Source organism: Trichosurus vulpecula, chromosome 4, assembly GCF_011100635.1.
Source record: "Trichosurus vulpecula isolate mTriVul1 chromosome 4, mTriVul1.pri, whole genome shotgun sequence".
Classification (NCBI taxonomy): domain Eukaryota; kingdom Metazoa; phylum Chordata; class Mammalia; order Diprotodontia; family Phalangeridae; genus Trichosurus; species Trichosurus vulpecula.
Genome location: NC_050576.1, coordinates 285,363,560 through 285,386,300, shown reverse-complemented (window position 1 = coordinate 285,386,300; position 22,741 = coordinate 285,363,560). Strand labels below are relative to the sequence as shown.

Below are 22,741 nucleotides of genomic sequence, written 5' to 3'. Positions count from 1 at the left end.
TTTTTAAATCCTGAGATGGGTACCCATAATTTACGGCAGTATCTTTCACTTAGCAGGGCATAAAGCCACTGTTCCCATGACCACCTGAGTGGTACAATGAAAGGTATACCTGTGGACTGGGTTCCAATCAGGGGCTGGCTCTCCATATCATCGTGCAAGGCAACAACACTGACTGTGTACTCAGACCCCGGCCTGAGGCCCTGCAGTTCTGCTGTGTCTTCTTCACCATCAGGGGCGGGAAATAGCTCATGGATTCCATCCTCAGGGCTTGAGTAGGTCACCCTATACCTGGAAACTTGCCCCTGTGGGCTTTCCCAAGCAATTTTGATGGAATCGACATCCACATCAGTGAATGCCAGTCCTTTAGGGCGATCAATGTCTGTTAGGCAAATTAATGGTGAGAGGTTACGGGAAAAGCAAGTAGGGAAATAAGCATTTTATAACATGCAAAGCAGTTCTGCAGATACCATTTCCTTTTACAAATTAACTCCAATCAAGCAAACCACTATTAATTAAATGGAATATTATTCAACAGTTTCTGAAAAGATTAAATCCTTTTTTTCTGATTTAAAAAATAAAAATAATTGTTATCCTTTAAAACTAAAACAAAAGCCAGGTGCAAATGGATGAGAAACCCAGACACCCTGCAAAATGTACCCACAATTGGGGTTTTATGTATCTACGTAATTCCAAAGTAATAATTCTTATTTCATTCTTTCTTTTTTGCAATGTGATGTTAGTTTTATAGACCAACTTTTTCCATGCCTTGAGGATGGTAAAGATGATTTCCAAAGTGAGTTTTAGACTCTTATACATATTTCTCCAACATCTGTTCTTTACCCTCCTCTATTGGGTATTTTCAATGACATTGTCTGACACATACTTCACCTTTCACTACTAAATTTACTATATTTTACCACTAAATGGAGGGAGGAGCACATACATTCAATTTTTACCATCCAGACATAGAAAATGAGGTCCTGGAAAAAAAATTGTAGATTTGCTAAAGCCAAATCACATTCTGCCAAGGCCATCTGAGCAAAAGGAATCTGAAGCATAGCACCTAGGTATGGCGGTTTGGTGATATCTCCCCGACAAGTATACTATTGCACCGCTGAAAAGGAAAATTGTCTGCTGAGGGACTGGCTGAAGATGTGAACCAGCAGATGGCTGTTCTAGCAGCAGAGATATGCATGGGGCGTTTGGATACCTAAAGACAGAATTTTACCTTTGAAATTGAAAAACAAGTAAGATACATACTCGTGACTGCTGTCTGAACCAGAGGCTGACTCTCTCCATTTTGATTCTGAGCATAGACGCTAACCACATACTCCACTGTGGGCTGTAGTCCCTCAATGGTCATTTCTGTTTGATCTGAAAAAAAAAAAGTTAACGCAAGACTCATATGTAAGTAATGTATTGTGAGACATAACATAAGTGTCTACTTTAACAAATACCGACACTCCAGACAGAGAGAGCAGGAAAATCTGGCATCAAAGAGAAAAAAAGGGGACAGTTGTCCTATGTGGTCCCATCATTCAGTGGGTGTTTGGCACTGTCCTTCCCAGAACAAGCATTTTCATTTCTTAACCCCATTGCTATATGCATATATTATTAGAGAATTATGTCTAATAGTTAATTGTTAGACCAGTTGAGGAAGGTGAGAACCTAATTAACTTTTAAATAATGAGCACTGATCTAACTTTCTAGATGGTCTCTTCAGGTCCTGATTTGATATAGCACATAAATATGTTGTTGAATTGTGTCTGACTCTTCATGACCCCATTTAGGATATTCTTGCCAGATACTGGAATGATTTGCTATTTCCTTCTCCAGCTCATTTTACAGATGAGGAAACTGAGGCAAACAGGATTAAGTGACTTGCCCAGGGTCACACACCTAGTAAATGTATGAGGCCAGATTTGAGTTCAGGGTCTTCCAGACTCCAGGCCTAGTGTTCTATCCACTGAGCCATCCAGAGCACATAAATATAGGGCTGAGGTATTCTGGCCAGGGTTAAGAAAGTTGGCTAATTCAATCTAGACAGCATTAAGTATTTATCAGGTGCAGGAAGTACAAAGACAAAAGGCAAAGATGTACTCCCTCCCTACCCCCAAAAAAACATAGATTTTATTAGGAGAGGAGTGTATATTTTCCTGAGGAATAGTTCCCTTTGCTCTTGGTGTGGAGGTCTTGTCAATCTCCTAAGTGTATCGTATACTGTTAAAGATGTTTATATGCCTAAAATGAATTATCCACATGGAAAAAGTAATACATGCAGCATCCTCACACCATCATTGTGGAGTAGGAAGGCTAGAAGTATGAACTTTACGCTCATGAATGAACATACTCAGTTATATGATAGCACACTGCAGTGTGAAAGACCTAGATTTAGAGTCCGAAGATCTAGGTCCAATCACAACTCTGCTACCTCCCTTCTGTGCGACCTTGGGCATCACCTAGGTAGGCTTTAGTTTCTTTACCTGTAAAATAAGGGGGTTGAACAGGATAATCCCTAAGGTTCCCTCCAAGTCTAAATCTTATAATTCTATGTATCTAGAAAGAAGAGACTGTATCTCTGTATTCTTCAATGCCTACCACAAAACTTTGCACGTGGTAATTGCCCAATAAATGTAGGTCCAATTTAATTGAATTAACGACAGTCATTTATTTTAAGGAAATAATAAGGACTGACTCTCCTATATTTACCTCGCTGAATGAGAAATTGAGACTGCTCTTACCTGGGCCTGTCATTTTCGTTTTCGATGGTCCGGGGCCATTTTTGGGAGCAGTGGTCACTCTGTAACCAGTAACTGGGGAATTTGAAGGCAGCCACCTCACACTGATGCTGTTATCCTGCACATCAGTCACCTGCATTTGGGATGGCTTATCAATTTCTAGGAAAAAAAAACAAAGACAAGTCAGGAAAGCCAATAAGAGGACAAGGTGAATTTGTACCTTGGCACCATAATCCTCATAATGCCTTGATCTAATGACTCTTGCTCAGCTGTGGGCCATTTCCTTTCCTTAGGCCACTTAGAGAAAAGATGGCAGAAAGTTCAGGTTATTTGTGAACAGCTGACCTTGGAGTTCAAGAAATTATTGCATTAAACCAGAATTTTTTTTTCTGGTAGAAATGTGATCTACACACAAAGCACATTCAAAATAGATATTCTCCTGCCTTATTTACATTGACCTTCAAGGTACTCATTCCTCTCATCTAACTTTGGTTTTAATGCTGTTGGGACTAATTATGGATTGGCTTTACTTCTCAAAAAAGTTAGCAGAGTGGCTCTCGGCTCGATGGCTTAGGAGAAAATGAGATTAAAAGGAAAACTGGAACTATCATCCATAGAAATCAATCTGCAGCAGCCCTAGAACTGCTTGCACCTACCTGTTCGGTATGAAATGGTCACGGGTTTGCTGCTGGCTGGACTGTCTCCACGACCGGTTACTGCATACACAGTGATGGTATAATCTACTCCAGGCTTAAGGCCAGTGATGGTGGCTGTAGATTTGGTACCAGGCACAGTGAACTCCTGCACAGGGCTATTTTCTCCTGTAGAAACAAAGTGGTAGAATACAATAGGATATGTTAGGGATGAAAATCTGATGGATAAATATTTCAAAGAAAGAAAACTGAAGTGTACTTTACTCGTTCACTTTTAAAGAGGGGTTTTCTTAGCAAAGATACTAGAGTGCTTTGCCATTTCCTTCCACAGCTCATTTTACAGATGGGGAAACTGAGGCAGACAGAGGTTAAGTGACTTGCCCAGTGTCACACTAAGGCCAGATTTGAACTCAGGTCTTCCCGACTCCAGGTCCAGCGTTCTATCCACTGTGCTGCCTCGCTGCCCAGGTAATTATAGCTCATTTCAACTAATGGAGAAACTAAGGAAGCTGGCAAGGATTTTAAGGTTTAGAACTCTAGCATTGAGCTTAGGTTAGGGAGTGGAAGAGCCTTGGATCATAATTCTTATCCTAAGTATGAATGAAGTGGATGCTATTTTGTAATCTTACCTGTTTCACCATAGGTGATTCTGTAATATCTGACAGTTACCGCAGGTGCATCCCAACTAATAAGCAGGCTAGTTGGGGTAGTAGCAATAACTTCAAGGTCCCTTGGAACATCAGAAACTGAGAAATAATTGGAAAAAAGTTCCATTTCTATTAGTTTCAAGTAATACTGAGATTTATCATATGCAAGTTTGCAAATACTTTAATGACAACCCCAACATACATTTTTCAGAAATCTTACACGTGGATGCATGAGTGAAAATGAATTCAGAGTCAGGTAATCTACTAAAGGTGTGATAAAACAAATGTGTAAACTCTCACAGAATTTAAATCTATGAAAAGAACTATTCTTAAGGGCAACTTAAAAACAGAGCACATTTCCCATTCAGACTTCAATTTTAAGTAAAACTACAGGTATTGTTTGTACGCATAAATACCTAAATAAAAATTCACTCTATAAACTTCTTGGGATGATACAAACAGTTTCCTAACTCTACTCCCCATCTCTACCATTTGTCAAACAAGCTGAGGCATATAAGACAAAAACCCACCTCATAGAAGATACCACATAATATAGGGCAACCTTCTGAGTTCACCTACAGTTTGGGAGTAACTTACCTGTTGCCTGTTGGCCAACCAAGGGGGCGCTTTCCTCTCTACCATTGACAGATACGATGCTGATGATATATTCTGTGCCTGGATTCAGGTTAGTAAGTGTGATGGAGTTCCTTGATGGGGGTACCCGGTCCTCACGAGGTCTTCCACTACCATGTTCAGGATGGTGGCGAATCTTGTAGCCAGTGTTGGGGGCTCGTGGAGACATCCAATGGACAGTGAAGGAGTTGGCAGTGATATCAGAAAAGTCAATGCCAGTTGGGGAATCAAGACCTGTTTTTCCACCGAGACAAAGATAAAACTCAAGAAGGGAAAAGGAATGAAAAGGGAAAAGCGACTAACTAACCTCATTAATGATATTCCAGATGTGATCTACTGAATGAAAATGATATATCACTCAATTAATCCATATTTACTAAGCATCTACTAAGTGCCAGGGCCTGGGCTAAGTGCTAGAGATACGAAAGACTGCCCCTGCCCTCGAGGAGCTTATAATCTAATGGGAAGACAACTTGGAAACAAATATATACAAATTGAGCTAAATACAGGATAAACAGCAAACAACACAGGAAAGGCACTAGAATTAAGAGCAGTTAGGGAAGGCTTCCTGTAGAAGGTGGAATTCTAGCTGGGACTTAAAGGAAGCCAGGGAGGTCAGTAGTCAGAGCGGTGGAGGGACAGCACTTTAGGCATGGGGGAGAGCCAGAGAAAATGCCCAGAGCTGAAAGATGGAGTGTCTTGTTCATGAACAGCCAGGAGGCCAGTGTCACTGGATTGAAGAGTATGTTTGAGGAGTAAGGAATAAGAAGACAGGAAAGGTAGGAGGGGGTCAGATTGTGAAGGCCTTGAATGCCAACCAGAGTATTTTGTATTTGCTCCTGGAGGCAATAGGAAGCTATTGAGTAGGAGAGTGACACGACTGGACTTGTGTTTTAGAAAAATCACTTTAATGGCTGAATGGAAAATGGACTAGAGTGGGGAGAGGCTGGATAAAGGCAGACCCCACCAGCAGCTATTGCAACAGTCCAGCTGTGAAGTGATGAAGGCTGCACTGGAGTGGTGGTAGTATCAAAGGAGAGAAGTGTGTGTGTGTGTGTGTGTGTGTGTGTGTGTGTGTGTGTATGTGTGTAGGGGCTATTTAAGGGATGTCGTAAAGGTGAAATGAACAAGCTATCTCTTGGATATTGGGTGGGGGGCGTGAGAGAGATAGTGAAGAATTCAGGAAAACATCCAGGTTGCAAAGCCTGGGGGACTGGGAGCATGATGTTGGCTTCTATAGTAATAGGGAAGGTAGGAGGATGGGGAAGAGTCTAAGGAGAAAGATAACATATAATATATAATAAACTTCAAGGCCTTAACTCATATATAGGCAACTATAAATTAATCCTACCAATGGAACTGTAGATAGCTCCAAAATCATTTCTGCATATCTCTGGGACGTATTTATCGATTCACAGTTGAATGTGGGTATGCCTGATATGCTGGAAATTCACTTCAAAAAGCAGATAATGAAGTTCTACTAGGAAACACTAATTTAGGAAGAAGAGAAGTGTTAACTAAGATCTTTACTCTGATGTCTACACTCCTATTTCTATGCAAAAAATTAGTAGAAGAAACATCGTAGAGTAGAAAGAACACTGGACTTGGAGACTTGAGTTTTTGTCTTGTCTCTAGATAGTTTCTTTGCCTCTCAAAATCTATTTCCTGAGGGACAACTGTAAGATCCCTTGTAGTTTTAAAAATCCTATGATTTTTTTAGTTCAAAACTCAGACTGTTGCAAAGTCTGCCACCTGTTACAAGTCCAAGTCTCCAAAATTCTCTGGATTTCAGCTTTCTAATCTATGAAATCAAGGACTGGGGGACAAGATCTCAAAAGAACCTTTCTCGCACTAATAGTTTGTGATTGTAACTCACCTGAAACATTTTACCTAAACTAAACCACGTACTGTATTTTGTAGTTAAAAGTGATGAAAGAAGAGCTAATATTTAGGAGAAGGGAATATAGTCATCGAACTTGGCCATGACAAATTGAAATAAATTCCACCTGCACACACTTAAAGGAAAGTTTAATTTGGTGAAGAGAAAGGTGCTGGATCTTCAGGCAGACGAAGGGAAATAAAGACCTTATATTTATTAAAGAATGAGAGGGAAAAGATGGATAACAATGAGAGAGAATTAGGTTAATCATTAGAAAGAACCTTCTGATAAAGAGAATTATAAATGCCGATTTGGTCAGTAAGAAGGATTGTAAAAGCTTCACTCTTGGAGACCTTAAGAGAAAAGATAAATAATTAGTTTCCTGTAATTGCTTATCATTGGCAGCCCTCTCCGGAGACAGAACTATTCTGGACTTACTCTGTTGGACCAAAGAGATTTAAGAATTATTCAGCAAGAAGTCTCTTCTATCCATAGTAGTAACAGAGATAACCACAACAATAACAAAATAGTAACAGTAACAAATCAATCGATCTTGCTGCTTGCAATTGGCAGGTGCCAGCAACCTGGCAAACTGAATGAGCTCCAACCTGGCCAATACGACCCACCTGTTTTCTGCCTTCCTTTAAGAGGGATGCTCTCATGTTGTTCATAAACGCTGGAAACGCTGACCAAGTAATCAGTACCAGGAAGGAGATCTGGAGAGGAAGAAAAAGACCATTTTCAGCTTTGAGTTTGAAAACATGACCATCGTGAGTATTCCTCGGACCGCTTCAGTGAATGAGAGGACAAATCCTTGACCCATTCTCCCATCTTATACAGAGCAGATCAGGTGTTTTTATACAGGACATTGGCTTTGGAAGTATTTGGGAGAGCGGAAGCTTAGCTCCCCGGCACCATTTTGTATGTAGCCATGCGCCGTGGGAAGGTAAATCTGTTCCAGCAAGGGCACAACATCCTTATCACTCAGTGACTAAGCCACAAGAAGATCTTTTCAAGAAGAAACCTGACTCTGAAGGGAGTTAAGACTAATCCCAGACTCAACAGGCTGCTGTGATTAGCTTGGGTTTCCCTTTTTTTTAGTCACTTCATGGGGAGAGGGGTTGGGTGGTAAAGGAGAGATGCTGTATTATATTGAAAATAGGAATAGAGACTGTACCTGTGTTTTCATTGGCATAGGCAACCCCTAAATGAAGGCACTCTCTTCACCAATGCAGGTTGGCACCTCTCCAACTTATAGTCTTAGAGAGGTGCATAAGGCATTGGGAGGTTCAATGATTTGCCCAGGGTCACTTAGCCAGTATGTGACAGAGGTGGGACCTGAATCCAGATCCTACTGTCTTTGAGGCCAGTTTTATATTCACCACAACACCTTTTCTGGTTTTTGTTTTGAATATATCTAAGTGGGGACTGAGGAATAGGCTGTCTGATCCTCATCTAGATCTCTACTCCATTATGACCTTTTACAACATTTTGGGCTAGTGTGTTCCTGGAATAAGGGTCCTGCATATTATGATAGATGCTGTATGAGGAGGCAGGAATTCCTGACTCTTGTTAATTACTCGAGTCAGCACTTTGGCTAAATTAATTAAATTGACTTCAACTTTAAAAAATTTAATCAATGAAGTATTTATTTAGGGCCTACTATGAGACAGTCACTGTATTAGACACAACTTATCAAAGACAAAAATAAAACAGTTCCTACCCTTAAGGACCTTGCATTCTACTGGAGAAGACAACATGTTCATATACATGTAGAATATACAGAAAATAAATAGATAATTTTAATGGGGGGCCCTGGTACCTAAGGGGATCAGGAAAGTCTTCATGTAGGAAGTAATGATTGAGCTGAACTTCCAAGGAAGCTAGTTAGGTCTGAAAATGCCTTATACATGGCTTTTTCCAGTTCCCATCTCCAAGGCTGGGTTGATCTCCATGATTCCTGAAGTCCCTTCCTTCTCTAAGTTTGATGATTCTGGGAGTAGCTCCATCCCTTTAGCCACATCAAATGTCACTGGGCCTCATCAGCAAAATGTGGGTTAATAATATCATATATGCCTAAAGAAGGTAAGCTATCTTGAGGTTTCACCTACTTTTAAGATCTGTGATGGGACTCCTATATGTACCTTTCACTTATTCCAGGTGTTTATTCTGAAGTATCAATTTCGAAGAGGTCATTTGGTGTTGATGTGCTGGGTTACAAAGTACTTTCAGAGTGTGCTAAAAAGTACCACAACTACGTACCAGTGGGAGAGGAAAAACCACATATACATGCAAACACACTTTCTCTCTTAGACATGGAAAAACTGAGGTTGTTTTTACAAAAATACTAAGCATGTTTCCCCAGCATGTTGCTTACCATGCATGGTATACAGCTCGTATAGTATTGCATCCCTAGCCTGTGATTTAATTACAGAGTGATGCTTCTCAACCATATGAAGGCAAATAAGGCTAGAGTGCTCTTCAATGGTCCTTTCTTCCCCAAAACAACGCCCCTCAGGAAATACTAACTGGTTCTTCAACTCAGCCACTATCAAAAGGAATTAATAGGAAAGGACCGAGATGGAGAGAGGAAGAGAAATTGACCATCTCTAAATGTGCTGGGAATATAGAAGACAGACTATTATCTATGTCACTTGCCTAGAAGCTAAACTTTCTTCAGTTCATGTGGTAGTTTCAGTTATAATTAGATACATGCATACACACATGTATAATTAACCCAGTTTGCCTCAGTTCCTCATCTGTAAAATGAGCTGGAGAAGGAAATGTCAAAGCACTCTAGTATCTTTGCCAACAAAACCCCAAATGGGGTCTCACAAAGAGCTGGACGTGAGTGCAATGACTGAACAACAACAAAATAGATGTTATGAATATACGTATATGTGTGTATGTGTAATTATAACTGAAATGTATACATATGAATGTGTATATTTGTGTACGTAGGTATATATTTTATAGCTCTTTAACCTTTACTAAAAACCTTTAAGAGTTAGTTAATTAGTTCTCATAACTTCTCATTTCATAGCATGTTATATTTGTTTTTATTTTATGAGGGTTTAGGCCAGAAAAAACATACTGCCTCTAGAAGTTAGTTGTGCAAAGTGCTACTTTCTCTGAGTTCTTACTCTTCTGAAATATCTAGCTAACAGATGCTCATTGCAGTCTGAATTTAAATGTCTATTCTTTCTTTAAAATAAGCAAAGAAACGTCTTACTTCATCAAGTAATCACTCATTTTGTCCTTCTAAAAAGTTCATTCAAGTGTTAAACATATGGCTCAATGGCACATTTTTATTTTAATAAAATGAATGTGGTGACAATAGTTTAGATATTTTCTTCCCAAAACATTTGGCTCAAATCTTACGTAATTCATTCCAACATTAGCCTGAATTGCATGTATTTCTTTGGTTTATATCTTAGGTCCTCACCACCAAAGTTTTCCATCAACAAAGAAGCTATGCCAATGTAATCAAAGCCATAACAAGAAAGTTATATACACATATAAAGATTCACATAATTATCTGCTTGGATTTAAGAGTTGAATTTGTAAGTATTCCAACAAATTTCTTGCTTTTAATTACAATTATATTGGGATGCTAGTAACATATTCAATATGCTCTGGACCAGGTTTTCTTGCATGGCTCAATGGAATCACTTACTTGTTAGAACCACCATGTTATCTGAAGGGGAAATGGTCAACTCTGCGACATCTTCCTCGTTTTTCACAGGTGAATATCGTACCAATAGGTTGGTCAGTTCAATAGATGGTGGTGGAGCCCAGGTCACACGCATGGTGTCTGGGCCAACATTGGTGAATCGCAGGTCAGTGGGAGGAGGGACGGCTAAGTTCAGATAAGGAAGAATGAGTTAAATTGGAGAATGGAACCCAATTGAAATGAAACTACAAAGAAGATAAAAACCCACTATTTCATGCAAAAAAGGAAAAATGACAATCAGATTCATGCAAACACTTTTTTAATCTACGTAATTTTCCACTACTGTTATAATCACACACAGAATACTGTTAGGCTCCTTTAACCTTTCTGCCATCTTTGATATTTAGAACATGACTTTTACCTATTTTGCAAACACAATAACAAATTTCAAGTACATTATCAGTGCCATTGGAGACACTATTGAACCCAAGGCTAAGAGAGGCTTAAGTTGCCACACAGCAAAGAGAGACAGAGCAGGACTTCCAAGTACAAATGCATGCACATAGAAAGAAAGAGAAGAGTATCCTGTATGTGCCCATGACTGGTCCATCTACAGCTACTGGTACGGCTATATTTTCTGAGTCAGTGGGTTCTACTCATGCAAAGAGGTTCTCAGCATGTTTTTTTTAACCATGCATAGCAGAGAACCTTTACAGTGTTGCATGCTTGTCACTAGCCTTTAATTAAAGAGTGGTTTTCTTTCAAAAGAGGCACTAAATGTGTTCTTTGACTCAGCCAATGTGAAAGGAGAGATCACAGAACCTTGTTGGGGAGCAGAGAGGAGGACAGGCCAATTTAGAAAAGTCATCTGGAAGCAGGTTTAGCCTTATTAGTAATGCTCATCTGGGAGCCCAGGACTCACGTTTGTAACGAGCAGTACGGCAATATGCAAATATTACTAATTATGTCATTCAGACACACAAGGTATCAGATGTATTTTCTTGTTCTACATGGTTTCAAATGGAATTTAATTTTAGGGGTAACTTCACATTCATTTTAAATATACCACATCTGATACTATCCTTTGCCTCCCCTCTCTTTCTTTTTTTTTAACTTATTTATTTAATTTATTTAATATATTTAGTTTTCAGCATTGATTTTCTCCCCTCTCTTTCTAATCCACCTTACCAAATGCATATTCACCCTTCTTTTCAATTTTGGCAAATGATTTGGTTCTCCTTTGAAACTGCCACACCTTTGACCAAAGCAGCTGGTACCAACATGCAACACCATCCATGTCTTAAACACAGAAGTTTTCAAAATTCACCCGTTTGTTGTGTCAGAGTGGTAGGGGCACTCTCTCCGCCATTAATGAGAGTGATAACGCTGATGTCATAGTCAATGCCAGGCTCCAGCCCTGTAACTGTGTAGTATCCTACTGAGGAGTCCACAAAATCTTCAAAAATAGGGATACCTTCTCCTGCCGCAACTACTGTGATGCGGTACCCAATAATGGTGGAGGCGTTTAGCGGAGTCCACCTCAGGCCGATGCTTGAATCGGTTATATCAACAAAGCTTAGGTCAGTGAGTTGGGGTACCTCTATTGGGTTATAGAGCAAAAAGGGCAAAAGGAAAATAGAGGCAAAAAAGAGGAAAAATAAAGCAGTGTTCATCAGGTGACAAGTAGTAAAATTGATGGAATGCTAAAGCAATGATGGTAATATGCAAACTTCTCTTGTCAAAGTTATCTGAAAATGATTTCCAGATCGGCAGTTTTTTGGCTTCTTTCTAGCACAAAATATATTACAAACTGCTGTTTTGAATTTCTATAGATTTTTAAAATGTTCCCCACCCATCTGTACAATTTGAACCACATAGGCTCGTAAAACGATAAAACTCTTTAGGAAGCCAAAATTATTCCCAGAACCCCAATATCACATCTTCAACATGTATCAGTTTCTAAAAAAAGAAAAAATGGAACCCAAATCCAAACTCTTTAGGAATAGTAACATGAAGCTTGCTTGGAAAAGACTTGTTTGTTTTTTTTAAGGAGGTTGTTGGATGATAGGTTTTCTATAGAAAACTCTAAGCAACACCATACCCCATAATGCTGTATTTTACACATGACACTTGCCATCCAAATATGAATTTAAGCATAGAACAGATAGGTCTGGGTTATAAACCTTCACCACCATTTTGTTATATGATTATGCTCAGAATCTGTGCTTTTGTCACAGTAGGAGAATTCTCAGTGTGAGAATTCCCTTTATCAGTATTGCTTTCAATCCATCTTTAACTCAATAAATAAGTACTAGAGAGCTGTCTGAGCTATGTAGAGGTTAAATGACTTGTCACACATCTAGACCGCATTAGAAGTGAGAAGCGAACTGAAGTCTTCAAGACCTCAAACCCAGCACTCTAGCCAATATCACATGCTGCCTCTATGTTTAATATATTCATCAAAATTAATTATAATTGGGAAGCAATACTCTAAAAACTACGAAAGGCAACATTCCATGCATATCTATCTGTCCAGTGCACCGTACTCTGTAACAACTTCATTTTGGATGGATCAAAGCCAAGGAAAACTAAACAGTATGGCTTGAATTTTTCTGTTCCCTTCATTGACCAAGAAAATCATGTTGGTTTTCATATTACACCCTGAAGGTGTTCTTTTTAACCAGCATGATGTTTTTAAGTAAAAAAAAATAGGCTAAGAAGTTTCAAGATACTAATTTGTTTAATAACTGAGCTGAAGTTAGGGCTTAGTTTTGGGAACAATTATAATATTTTTATAAAACATGTGAGAGGAGTTATCTGTTAAATGAAGCTGTGATAGGATGCATTTACCATATTACTTTTAGTGAATATTGAATATGCACAAAAAACAACATTTTAGTAAAATTTCCACTTTAGAAAACAGTGCAGGGTTAATGCCAATATTTGCTATAATTATGTCACTGCATCAGGTATCTGTAGGAGCAAATAGCGTCCCAGGAAAGCACAGACATTTAAAGCTGCGTTATCAGCAAGCGTTTGTCCAAACAGCTGGTGTGATTTCTTGGCTTGGTGAAGAGACAAAAAGTTAAAGCCCAAACATACCAGATATACAGAACCCCTTGGGGATTAAGGGCTGAATCCCCACTGCTGTTGAACCTGCTCATCCACAATCAATAGCCACAACTACAACTTGTTTTGCCATTACCTGGGATGATGGTATCGGAGATGGGGACACTTTCCTTGTCACCTTTGACAGTATACACACTGACATTGTACTCCAGGCCAGGACTCAGGTTTTCAAAAGTGCAGGAACTCTGATCTCCATGGACCACTTCTTCCAGAGAATAGCCCTCTCGGCCATTTGTAGGTGTTGTGGTTATTCTGTACCCAGAGATGTCTAAATACAACCAAAACGGAACAATGAACAATTAGAGTACTATACTCTCAGAGGCTATACAAGCCAAGTCTAGATTCTGGAGGGTCCTACCAGATGGGAAAGGCATGCGGAAAGGCTGTTGTCTCACAACTGGCCAGCAAAAGTTCAGCAGCATAAGACCAGCCCCCCAGGAAATGAATTTTGTTGGCCACAACAACTCATGAAACCATATACTAAACCATGGAATGATCATGGTCTCTTTCAATGAAGGAAGTCCTCTCACATGGATGAAATCATAAATGGATTCACATCCTGCTTCTGACTCTTACTACCTGTATTATGTAAGGCAAATCATTCAGGCTCTTTGTGGTTCAGTTTCCCCATCTGTAAAATGAGGGATTTGGACAAGACGGCTTCTGAGGACTCTCAGTTCTAACTTTTTATTTATTTATTTTTGCAGGGGGGAAGGCAGGGCAATTGGGGTTAAGTGACTTGCCCAAGGTCACACAGCTAGTAAGTGTGTCGAGTGTCTGAGGCTGGATTTGAACTCAGGTCCTCCCGACTCCAGGGCCAGTGCTCTACTCACTGTGCCACCTAGCTGCCCCAGTTCTAACTTTTTGATCTTCATACCCTATAAGTATTATCACTTTGTTCACTTGCAAAAGGAGAGTCATAATCACAGCTGCCTCAGAGAGTTGTGAGAATCAAGCGAGATTGATCCATGTAAGTACTTTGAAAACTTTAAAGTACAATATGAACCAGTATCATCATTCTTACAATCATATCAGTGAAGCAGGGAACATCACCATAAAGTATGCCAATAATTCCCATGAAAATATCTTTTCTTCCTTTAGTCTTTGTTTTGCCCAACAGCGAAACATTAAGAAACAATGTGTTTTTTCCTTTGAGTTTGGTGGGTGGGATTTGAAAAAAAAATAACCATAATTTGATAATTTTTTTTCAAAATACATTTTATCATTATCATTAAGACTGATCATAATTTTCATATATTTTAGAACTAGAATTAACTTCTTAATTGTTCTTTTGTCCTAGGGTTGCTTAGGTAGAAAGTAAAATTTCTAGAAATATAAAGAAGAACAAAAATAATTAACATGAATAATTATCATTGAATTTTTCTCATTTCATATGTTTTTAAAGAAAAACAAAATATAGCCTTTGCATTGCCCCATTAAGGAGGACAAGGCCCCATTGTACAAGTCAATTCACGGGAAACTTCTCAAAATGGTGACAAGGGATGGGCTAGTTAATTCTCAATGGTTTATGTGTGTGCTGTGTGTGTATGTGTGTGTGTATACTCATATTAGGAGTCTTGTGCATAAAACTCATTTAAGCCTTTTGAAAAAAATCATACTTGTGTTTCTACTTAACCAAATTTTCAGTGATGAATAAAAAGCACATATAAATCATTTCAGTTTTGGATGATTACTTGCAAATTTGCTCTTATTGTCATATGTCAAACTACGTTTCCATTACTCTTTCAATAATACTTAGCCTTAAGACCAAATGGAAAAAGGAGGCTGCCCAGAGCCATTTCATCAGGTATTAGAGAGTGCCAGAGAATAGTTCCTGCCTTTCAGATGGAATTGTATCAAGGAGCTGTGCAAACCCCTCATAATTAAGGAAAAGCGGAACCTATTCAGCTGTGGAACCCAAAGACATTTATTTCCCTATCGTGGCTACCATCAAGCTGAAAGCATGACCCTCTTGACTCTTCTGAGCCCTCATGAGCACTTTGGATTAAGGAAAGAAGAAATGAACCACTATAGTTCTGATCATGATTCTCTGTATCTCCTTCTGTCACTCTTTTCCAATATCCTCAGACTGAATTCCACGAGTGACCCCTATTTCTGCTAATAGCCCCCTACTAAAACATAATCATGGATTTAGATCAGAATTGTCAAACACATGCCCTGTTCCTGAGTGCAGCCCAAATCAGATTTAAATGCATATGGACGATGGTTAACAAAATAAATAAAAATGCAATAGAATGTAGATAATATTAATATGTGGTTTTCTAAGTCAGTATGTGTAGTTTAGTGCCCCCCGCCCCTTTTAATTTGACCTTGACACCACTGCTGTAGAAAATATACTCTTAAATATTCCAACACAACGTTGCTTATCTGATGCGGTATTATGTATCTTAGCCCCCTCCCCCGTTCCCTTTTTATAAAGAACTGAATGTTTATAATTCTGGCCCCACCTTTCTATGAAATGAAAACAATGAATAAGCTCTTGTCTAAGGAGACTATTTCTTTTACTTATACTGCTTTTTCGAGTATCTTTTTTACCTGGGGTGGTGCTTCTTTCCCAGGAGACAGTTAGGATTCCAGTGTCAGGGTTTGCATCCAAGTGGAGATTGGTTGGTGGAGACAATGCTATACAAAACAAGAAAATTACATTGTTGTGAATTAACAAATAATTCTAGAGCTTGCACACTGGGGAAAGTTATAGAAAACCTAATATTCTGCCAGGTATATTTCTTATGAATAGCAGCAGTTCTCTTAGTATTGTTGACTAAAATTCTGTTTAGGCATGGAACAACCATTTCTTGAAGCCATAAGACATGTAGCATAACTTTATCTTACTGCTCATCACTGGGGATAAAACAAATGTGTCCCATCTATAAAATGAGATAGTAACATGGAGAGAATTGTTTATGCTGCTAAACTAGATGAAAAGGGGTATATGTTACCTTTTAGAAAAGATAGTACTGAAAAATAAAATCTCCTTACGTGTAACCACTTTCTTTACAATTGGAGTGTCTCTCTCTTGACCATCTCGTAGGACTGAAACGGTATATACATATTCCACCCCTGGAGTCAGGCCAGACACAACAATGCTTCCGGACTCCGAAGTCACCTCACGGGGAGCTTCTCCACCTTGACTTGGTCGCACACCCAACTGAAAGGAGACAGGCAAGTGGAAAAGCATAGAGTGGTTAGCTCATATGGTTTTTGGTTGACCAGAATCAAGTAAATTCCTCTAGTGCTGAGTTACTGATTAAAGATCTAAAGTCATATAACTTCATGTAATATGATTCCACTGGGAAATCCCAGAGAGGTACAGATAACTAGGCAAAGGACAGAAGTATCTTGTTTTATTCATTATGGCTAGAAGTTTAGTATGTTCGTCTGTTGGAAAGATAGTGAGTAGAGAGACTAAAACGAGACTAGAGAGGCAACAGGGTATGATTGAAAAAGCACCGAATAGATTCAGGAAAAGACTTAATTTGAATGTCACCTCCAATACTTAGACACAGCATAAGCATGGGAAAATCACCGGCTTCCTCTAAGCCTCAGTCTTCTCATATGTATAATGGGTATGATAAGAATACACTCCACATCATAGGTTATTGTGGGGTTCGACAATGAGATAATGTGTGTAAATCACTTTGAAAACATTTATGTTTTATAAAAATGTCAGTTATTGTTATTATAACCCTGTCCTATTGGGAGAGATACATGCCCAAGTGCTATGGACACTGATGTAGAAGAGTCTCAGGGAAAAACTCTGTGCCTATTTCTTTTGGAAAGAGTGCCATGTTGGGAGTCCACTCGTGCTGGCTCTATCACTTACTAGCCGTGTGGCCTTGAGCATCACATGAGACAATATTTATAGAGGGCTTAGCACAGTGTCTGGCATGTAGTAGTCACTTAATAAAGGCTTGTTCCCTTCCTTTCCATTTCCCCTTTCTGAATATTGTTTCTTAATCTGGAAAAAGGGGAATAATAATATCTAATTTACAAGAGAGGGCTGAGGAGCGAATGAAAAAATGTGTGTTAAAAAGGCTTTGTGAATGGTGGTATACTATGTAAAGGCAAAATATTTAATTTTCATTATTATTTAATGTGCCAGAAACTCCTTTAGCTCTCTCTGTTTTAATGAGACCTATTCATGAACAGAAGATTTTTTTGGCTGCAGTTTAGAGACAACAACAGGCGTTGTACCTTGTAGAGAAAAAAAAAAGCAAAGCCCAAGGATTTTTTAGGGGCATGGAGTACAGAGACTGGGGGAGGGGTTCTCCCTATCTTGCCCAGGCCAAAAGCACAGAGGCTTATCATGGGCCAATCCCATTACTGATTGGCACAGAAGCTTTTCTAACTTGAGCCAGGCCTCCTGCTCCTGGGGGATTACTATATTGGTGCCAGACTTAGTGTGGAAACCCAACTGGCTTAGCCCTCTGCAGCTCAGTACTTCAGAGCTCGAGATCTACAAGCTTCATCCCTCCCGGTAGCAAGGATTACATGAGTACAGCATCATACCTGGCCCCAACCACATTGAAGCTGTGATCATTCCTTCCATTACAGAAAGATCTATTTATAAGTGAAGAATATAACATTGGTTTGAAATTTTGTGGAATAATACAAAGTCCTTTTAAACATCGATTTTTAGCACAAACTATCTTTTTTAGTGTAAATTGTAGGTACAGGCTTTTCACATAAAAGGTTTCTTAAAGCCAAAATGGCATCTAGAGAAGGGACTCAGAAGGCATACTAGCAACCTACTGCAAAGCTTTGTCTTGACACCTAACTAGGCACAGCATTTGCACAACTATCCACACACTGTCTCAGACGTATGATGATTTAACAAACAAAACATCCTTCAAGCCCCAAAATACTGCATAGACATATTCAACCCTGATTTATAGGCAACTTACAAAAAACAACTATTTTCACCATCCCTACTACATTTTTGTATTCCAAAAAAGAATTTAATGGTGATGTTAATGATGGTAATGAAGATGATGATAGCATTCATTGATATTTAACTCTCCTCTCTCCATTTCATTTTTTTAAAAAAAAAGCCAAAATGTAGAATCAGCCATTTACACAGAGGATCTCAGTTCTTATGTATCATTAATGAGAGAGTCACCAGGGCAGCTAGGTGGCGCAGTGAGTAGAGCGCCAGCCCTGAAGTCAGGAGGACCTGAGTTCAAATCTGGCCTCAGACACTTGACACACTTACTAGCTGTGTGACCTTGGGCAAGTCACTTAACCCCAATTGCCCTGCAAAAAAAAGAAAGTAAAAAAGAAAAAAAAATGAGAGAGTCACCTACTGGACAAAAATCTGTTAGAATGGATAAAAGTGTTATTGCCAAAGGAGTCTGTGAAGTAGATTTTTCTTGAACTTATGGATGATATTCGTGTTAAATCATTAAAGATGTACTTTTCTATAGGCTTCATTTTCTTATAGGGATAGAAATGAAATATCAGAGTGCCTCAGAGCTCTTTCAGGTTAGAATCCAGCTTAACTTGCCTTGAAACCGATTCTTGGAGCCGGGGTCCAGGTGATGATAATTGTTGTTTCGGTCACCTCTGTGTTGTAATGAGGAATGGAACTGGCAGGTTGCACTGCGGAGTGAAATCAATGAATGAGCCACGTTCAAGTCTAGCCACGCTGTATTTTGAAATCCCCTAAGCACACGATGCAAACTACATAAATATTTTAAACCTTTTACAACCTCACTTTAAAATTCCATTTGTCTTGATTTCTTAATGGCCAAGGCGATGGTTCTGCCAACAGTATATCTTCTTCTATATACTTCTCTTAATTAAAAAACCTTTCCTAAGTGAAGTTTGCCACAACAAATGGTGACTATCATTTTACAATTCAGACTTTCAATGAACAACCAAACAATAAGGAGCATGCTACTTTCTAGATTAAGGTTTTTAAAAAGCAGCTTGGTGATATACTACTCCATGTGGGCTGGGTTTTTTTTTTAGCCACCTTTTTGCTGTTGTCGTTTTGGGTTGGGGAAGGGCCACAAAAGAATCTGTGACCCTGTATTACCAAACTTACTTGGTAACATATGTAAAGTGAGATCAAATGAGATGAATACAAACACTTATGGTGCCTGGAACATAGGAAGCATCATCTAAATGTTTATTCCCTTTCCCCTGCTATGTAAATGTCAGTCATGATGATGGAGATGATAATGATGACCAGTCACACATTTTGTAATTTTATAGAACATTTTCTACTCAGGGTATGCAAGTATTTACATCCCTATTATTATCATCACTTCTCCCTTGGAGACACCATAGAGCTCTTGTTTAAAAATAGCATCTATTTGATGACCCTAAAATCAGGGAACAGAGCAAAAGTTTGTTATTTTGAGTCTCCTAGAATCTTGACCACATGCTTATTTCCCCTTGCGGAGACCTGATGTTTACAATAAGAAGAACAGAAAAGGGCCTTGTATAAGTATGGCTTGAGGCAGACATTTCCAATAGCCTCAAAAATATCGCTCCACATTTAGAACTTGTGAAAAGATGGATGGAAAGGTAGAAGGAGGTTTGTAATGAAGAAAGCAGGCTTGCCAATGACTCATCCTTTCCCTCTCAGGCAGAGGAAAGGCAGCTCATCTCTAACCTGGAAAGAACTACTCCTGGAGTCAGTGAGGTAGGTTCTCAGTGGGTGTGGTAGCCAATTTGAAGGATGTCCAATGTGCTAACTGGGCAGGCCTGGAGGAAAATTGTTAAGCAGACAAAGCATGTCTTCAGTACTTGGTAGCCTTCTCGCCATCTCATTTGGGGAAATCCCTTAACATTGGATCAGGTGTGTTTTTTCTTAGGCTCCTTCTGTTTCCCATATAAAAATCTGCTCTCATGAAAATGTGGTAAATCCATTCCCACTCAAGCAAAAATGACGGTTAAAGGCTTTAAGTACTGGCCTTCTTATAAGCATTTGTATTTTAAAAGGGATTAAAGCCACCAGCTAACTGGGAAAAGGCCTACCTCTTAATGGCAGAATCAATGCTGCCTCTGAAATCACATCTCAGTAAGTGGTCAGCCTACAGATAAGGACCACTCAGTGTGACACAGAAACTCAGCCAGCAGTGGTGAATTCTTTTTGGATACTAGTACCGTCTAACATTTGGAAGAGCGATATTTGCAAAAGAATATCTGAAGTCAAGAGTAATAACTTTGTGTTGTGACTTACTCTTTATGTGAACAAGGCTCTAACATTGGGTGTCTTTATAGAACTTTACCTACTTACACACTTTAAAACTGTGGTTTGATGAGCATCTTCTGTTAAAAAGATAATTCGGGGGAAAAAATCCCAAACTACAAACTTATACCATAATGTCCAACAAAAGCTTTGACTTGGACTACACATTACAGATTCTAGCAGTTTTGCTAATGCCTAATTAATGTTAATTACTGCCGAAAGGACATATGTACAAATTTGGAATCAGAAAGATGTGGATTCAAATGCTGCCCTCTGATTCTAGGCTATGTGGTCCTGAGGAAGTCACATAACTGCTCCAGCTTTGCCATTCCTTTGTTCAAAACCCTTCAATGGCTTACTATTGCCTTTTGAGTACAGTTCAAAATTCTTCGTTCTCAAGGCCCTTAACAATCTGGGACCACTCTACCTTTCTGAGGGGCCCCCTCTCCTCCAGCTACACTGGGTCATTCAGTACCTCTCAAACATGCCCCAAACTTCTTCTTTGGTTTTGGTTATGCCTTCAATTTCTGAACAAGTCACTACTACTCCACATTTGTGAGAGGTCTAAAATCTACAAATTAAGGTGAATATTCAACCACAAGTCTTATAGATCAGGATGGCTAAAAGGATATTTTTTTTTTTGTTTACAAGTCTGCTTTGACATAATTGAAAGTAGTTTTCCTTTAATAGGGTCTGTATCTAACAAAGAAGGCCACAAAAATTTCTATTGTGTAATAGAGCTCTCAGAAATAACCATGATAATCCTCCTGACTCCAGGTCTGGCACATTATCCACTGAACCACTTAGCTTTATCAGTAGAGAGCCCAATACAATTCTCCTATATTATATAATTTTCTCTTTTAAAATAATATTGAAAATATCTATTGATGAGCCATTGCCTTGAATAGGTTATCAAGATATCGAATCTTCCCTAGTATCAGTTTCAATAACATATCTTACATGAGATCATGTATCATTATCCATAGCTCTTCTTTAGCCCACAAGCAATTCAAAATAGGAATGTTCTCAATTAATTAATTCAGCATAAAGGCTGTCATATATACAGGCAATTCCCTTTCCCTCTATCTTATCTGCAAGTAGAAACACTGGAGGCTGCACTGTATGTAATGCACTAAGCACTGTTCTGACCCTATGGATTCACGATCAATCAATAAACTTTTATTAATCACCTAAAAAAAGAAAGAACCATGATAGCTTTCTGAGCATTTTAAAAATCAACTTCTAAAAAATCTCTTTAGGAATCAGTGATAACTGTTCCTTCTGTAGAGGAATCTCTACTCTCTTAATGATATAGTTCCTATAGGTTATCACAAGAGAGAAATTGATCTTTTGGTGATAAATTACATAAAAGCATGGCTAGGGACACTGAATTATTGATTTTCTCTTATAATAAGGCATCATTTAACATGATTGAACGGAAATGTCATTTACATTGGGTGAAGGTACAATAATTAGGGGTGGAGGTGAGCTCCCCGACCAAGCCTAATTCATCAAATTTAAATGTGGAATAAATTTTGAATCACGTCAGAAATTGTCGGAGGTGGATGTGTGCATGTGGGGGAACGAGTTCACACTTGAAATGATTTCAAGAAAATTCCAGTCAGGACTTGTACAGTTTACACTCATGTACAAACCTATCTCCAATTCCAAATGCGATCAATAGAAATCAGGACAACATGAGCTGCAGCTGAGAAACTCAAAGGCCCCTATCCTAGGAAGTCTATTTTCATTATGTCAAAAATGAATGTTATTGACTAAAAACAGCACATGCTTAATGAAGGCTGCTTGTCACCCATCCATTTCATTCTCTTCAATAAGCATGATCTGCTGAAAGCATCTGGAAGACAATATACATCATTCATGCAGATCAGTGGTTTTCAATTTGCCCTGGAAAAAAGTGGGTGCCATATTTCAAGATACTCATCTCAATGAAACACATAGTGTTCATCTGGAAATAAAGGCTCACGCTCCCCTTTGTAATGTCAATGGAAAGGCACTTAATAGAAATAACTTTGTGAATAAGGCCCTTTATTATAATGTTGTTGCATTTAGAGTAGTAGATTTAAGACCATTTTCCATAAAACAATTTCAAGAGAAGAGCAGATATGCATATGCTCACTATTTATTGTCATGTCTTTATTGCTATGGA

The 22,741-nt window shown here is 38.8% G+C and overlaps 1 protein-coding gene across 6 annotated transcripts in view; it reads right to left on the bottom strand.

Moving 5' to 3' along the window:
- The window catches only part of FN1 (fibronectin 1), an 84,319-nt gene that overhangs the window by 19,481 nt on the left and 42,097 nt on the right, over positions 1–22,741 (bottom strand). For 3 of the 6 annotated variants that reach the window (XM_036757395.1, XM_036757396.1, XM_036757397.1), the window contains exons 21-32: positions 18,877–18,971; positions 16,353–16,521; positions 15,909–15,995; positions 13,429–13,620; positions 10,227–10,409; positions 7,177–7,266; positions 4,636–4,905; positions 4,021–4,137; positions 3,395–3,559; positions 2,742–2,897; positions 1,261–1,374; positions 110–379 (exon numbers count right to left, since the gene is read on the bottom strand). In XM_036757395.1, the coding sequence (XP_036613290.1) occupies positions 110–379; positions 1,261–1,374; positions 2,742–2,897; positions 3,395–3,559; positions 4,021–4,137; positions 4,636–4,905; positions 7,177–7,266; positions 10,227–10,409; positions 13,429–13,620; positions 15,909–15,995; positions 16,353–16,521; positions 18,877–18,971 (1,908 nt within the window). The remainder of the gene's footprint in view (positions 1–109; positions 380–1,260; positions 1,375–2,741; positions 2,898–3,394; positions 3,560–4,020; positions 4,138–4,635; positions 4,906–7,176; positions 7,267–10,226; positions 10,410–13,428; positions 13,621–15,908; positions 15,996–16,352; positions 16,522–18,876; positions 18,972–22,741) is intronic. The other 3 variants (XM_036757392.1, XM_036757393.1, XM_036757394.1) reach the window with 1 other exon arrangement.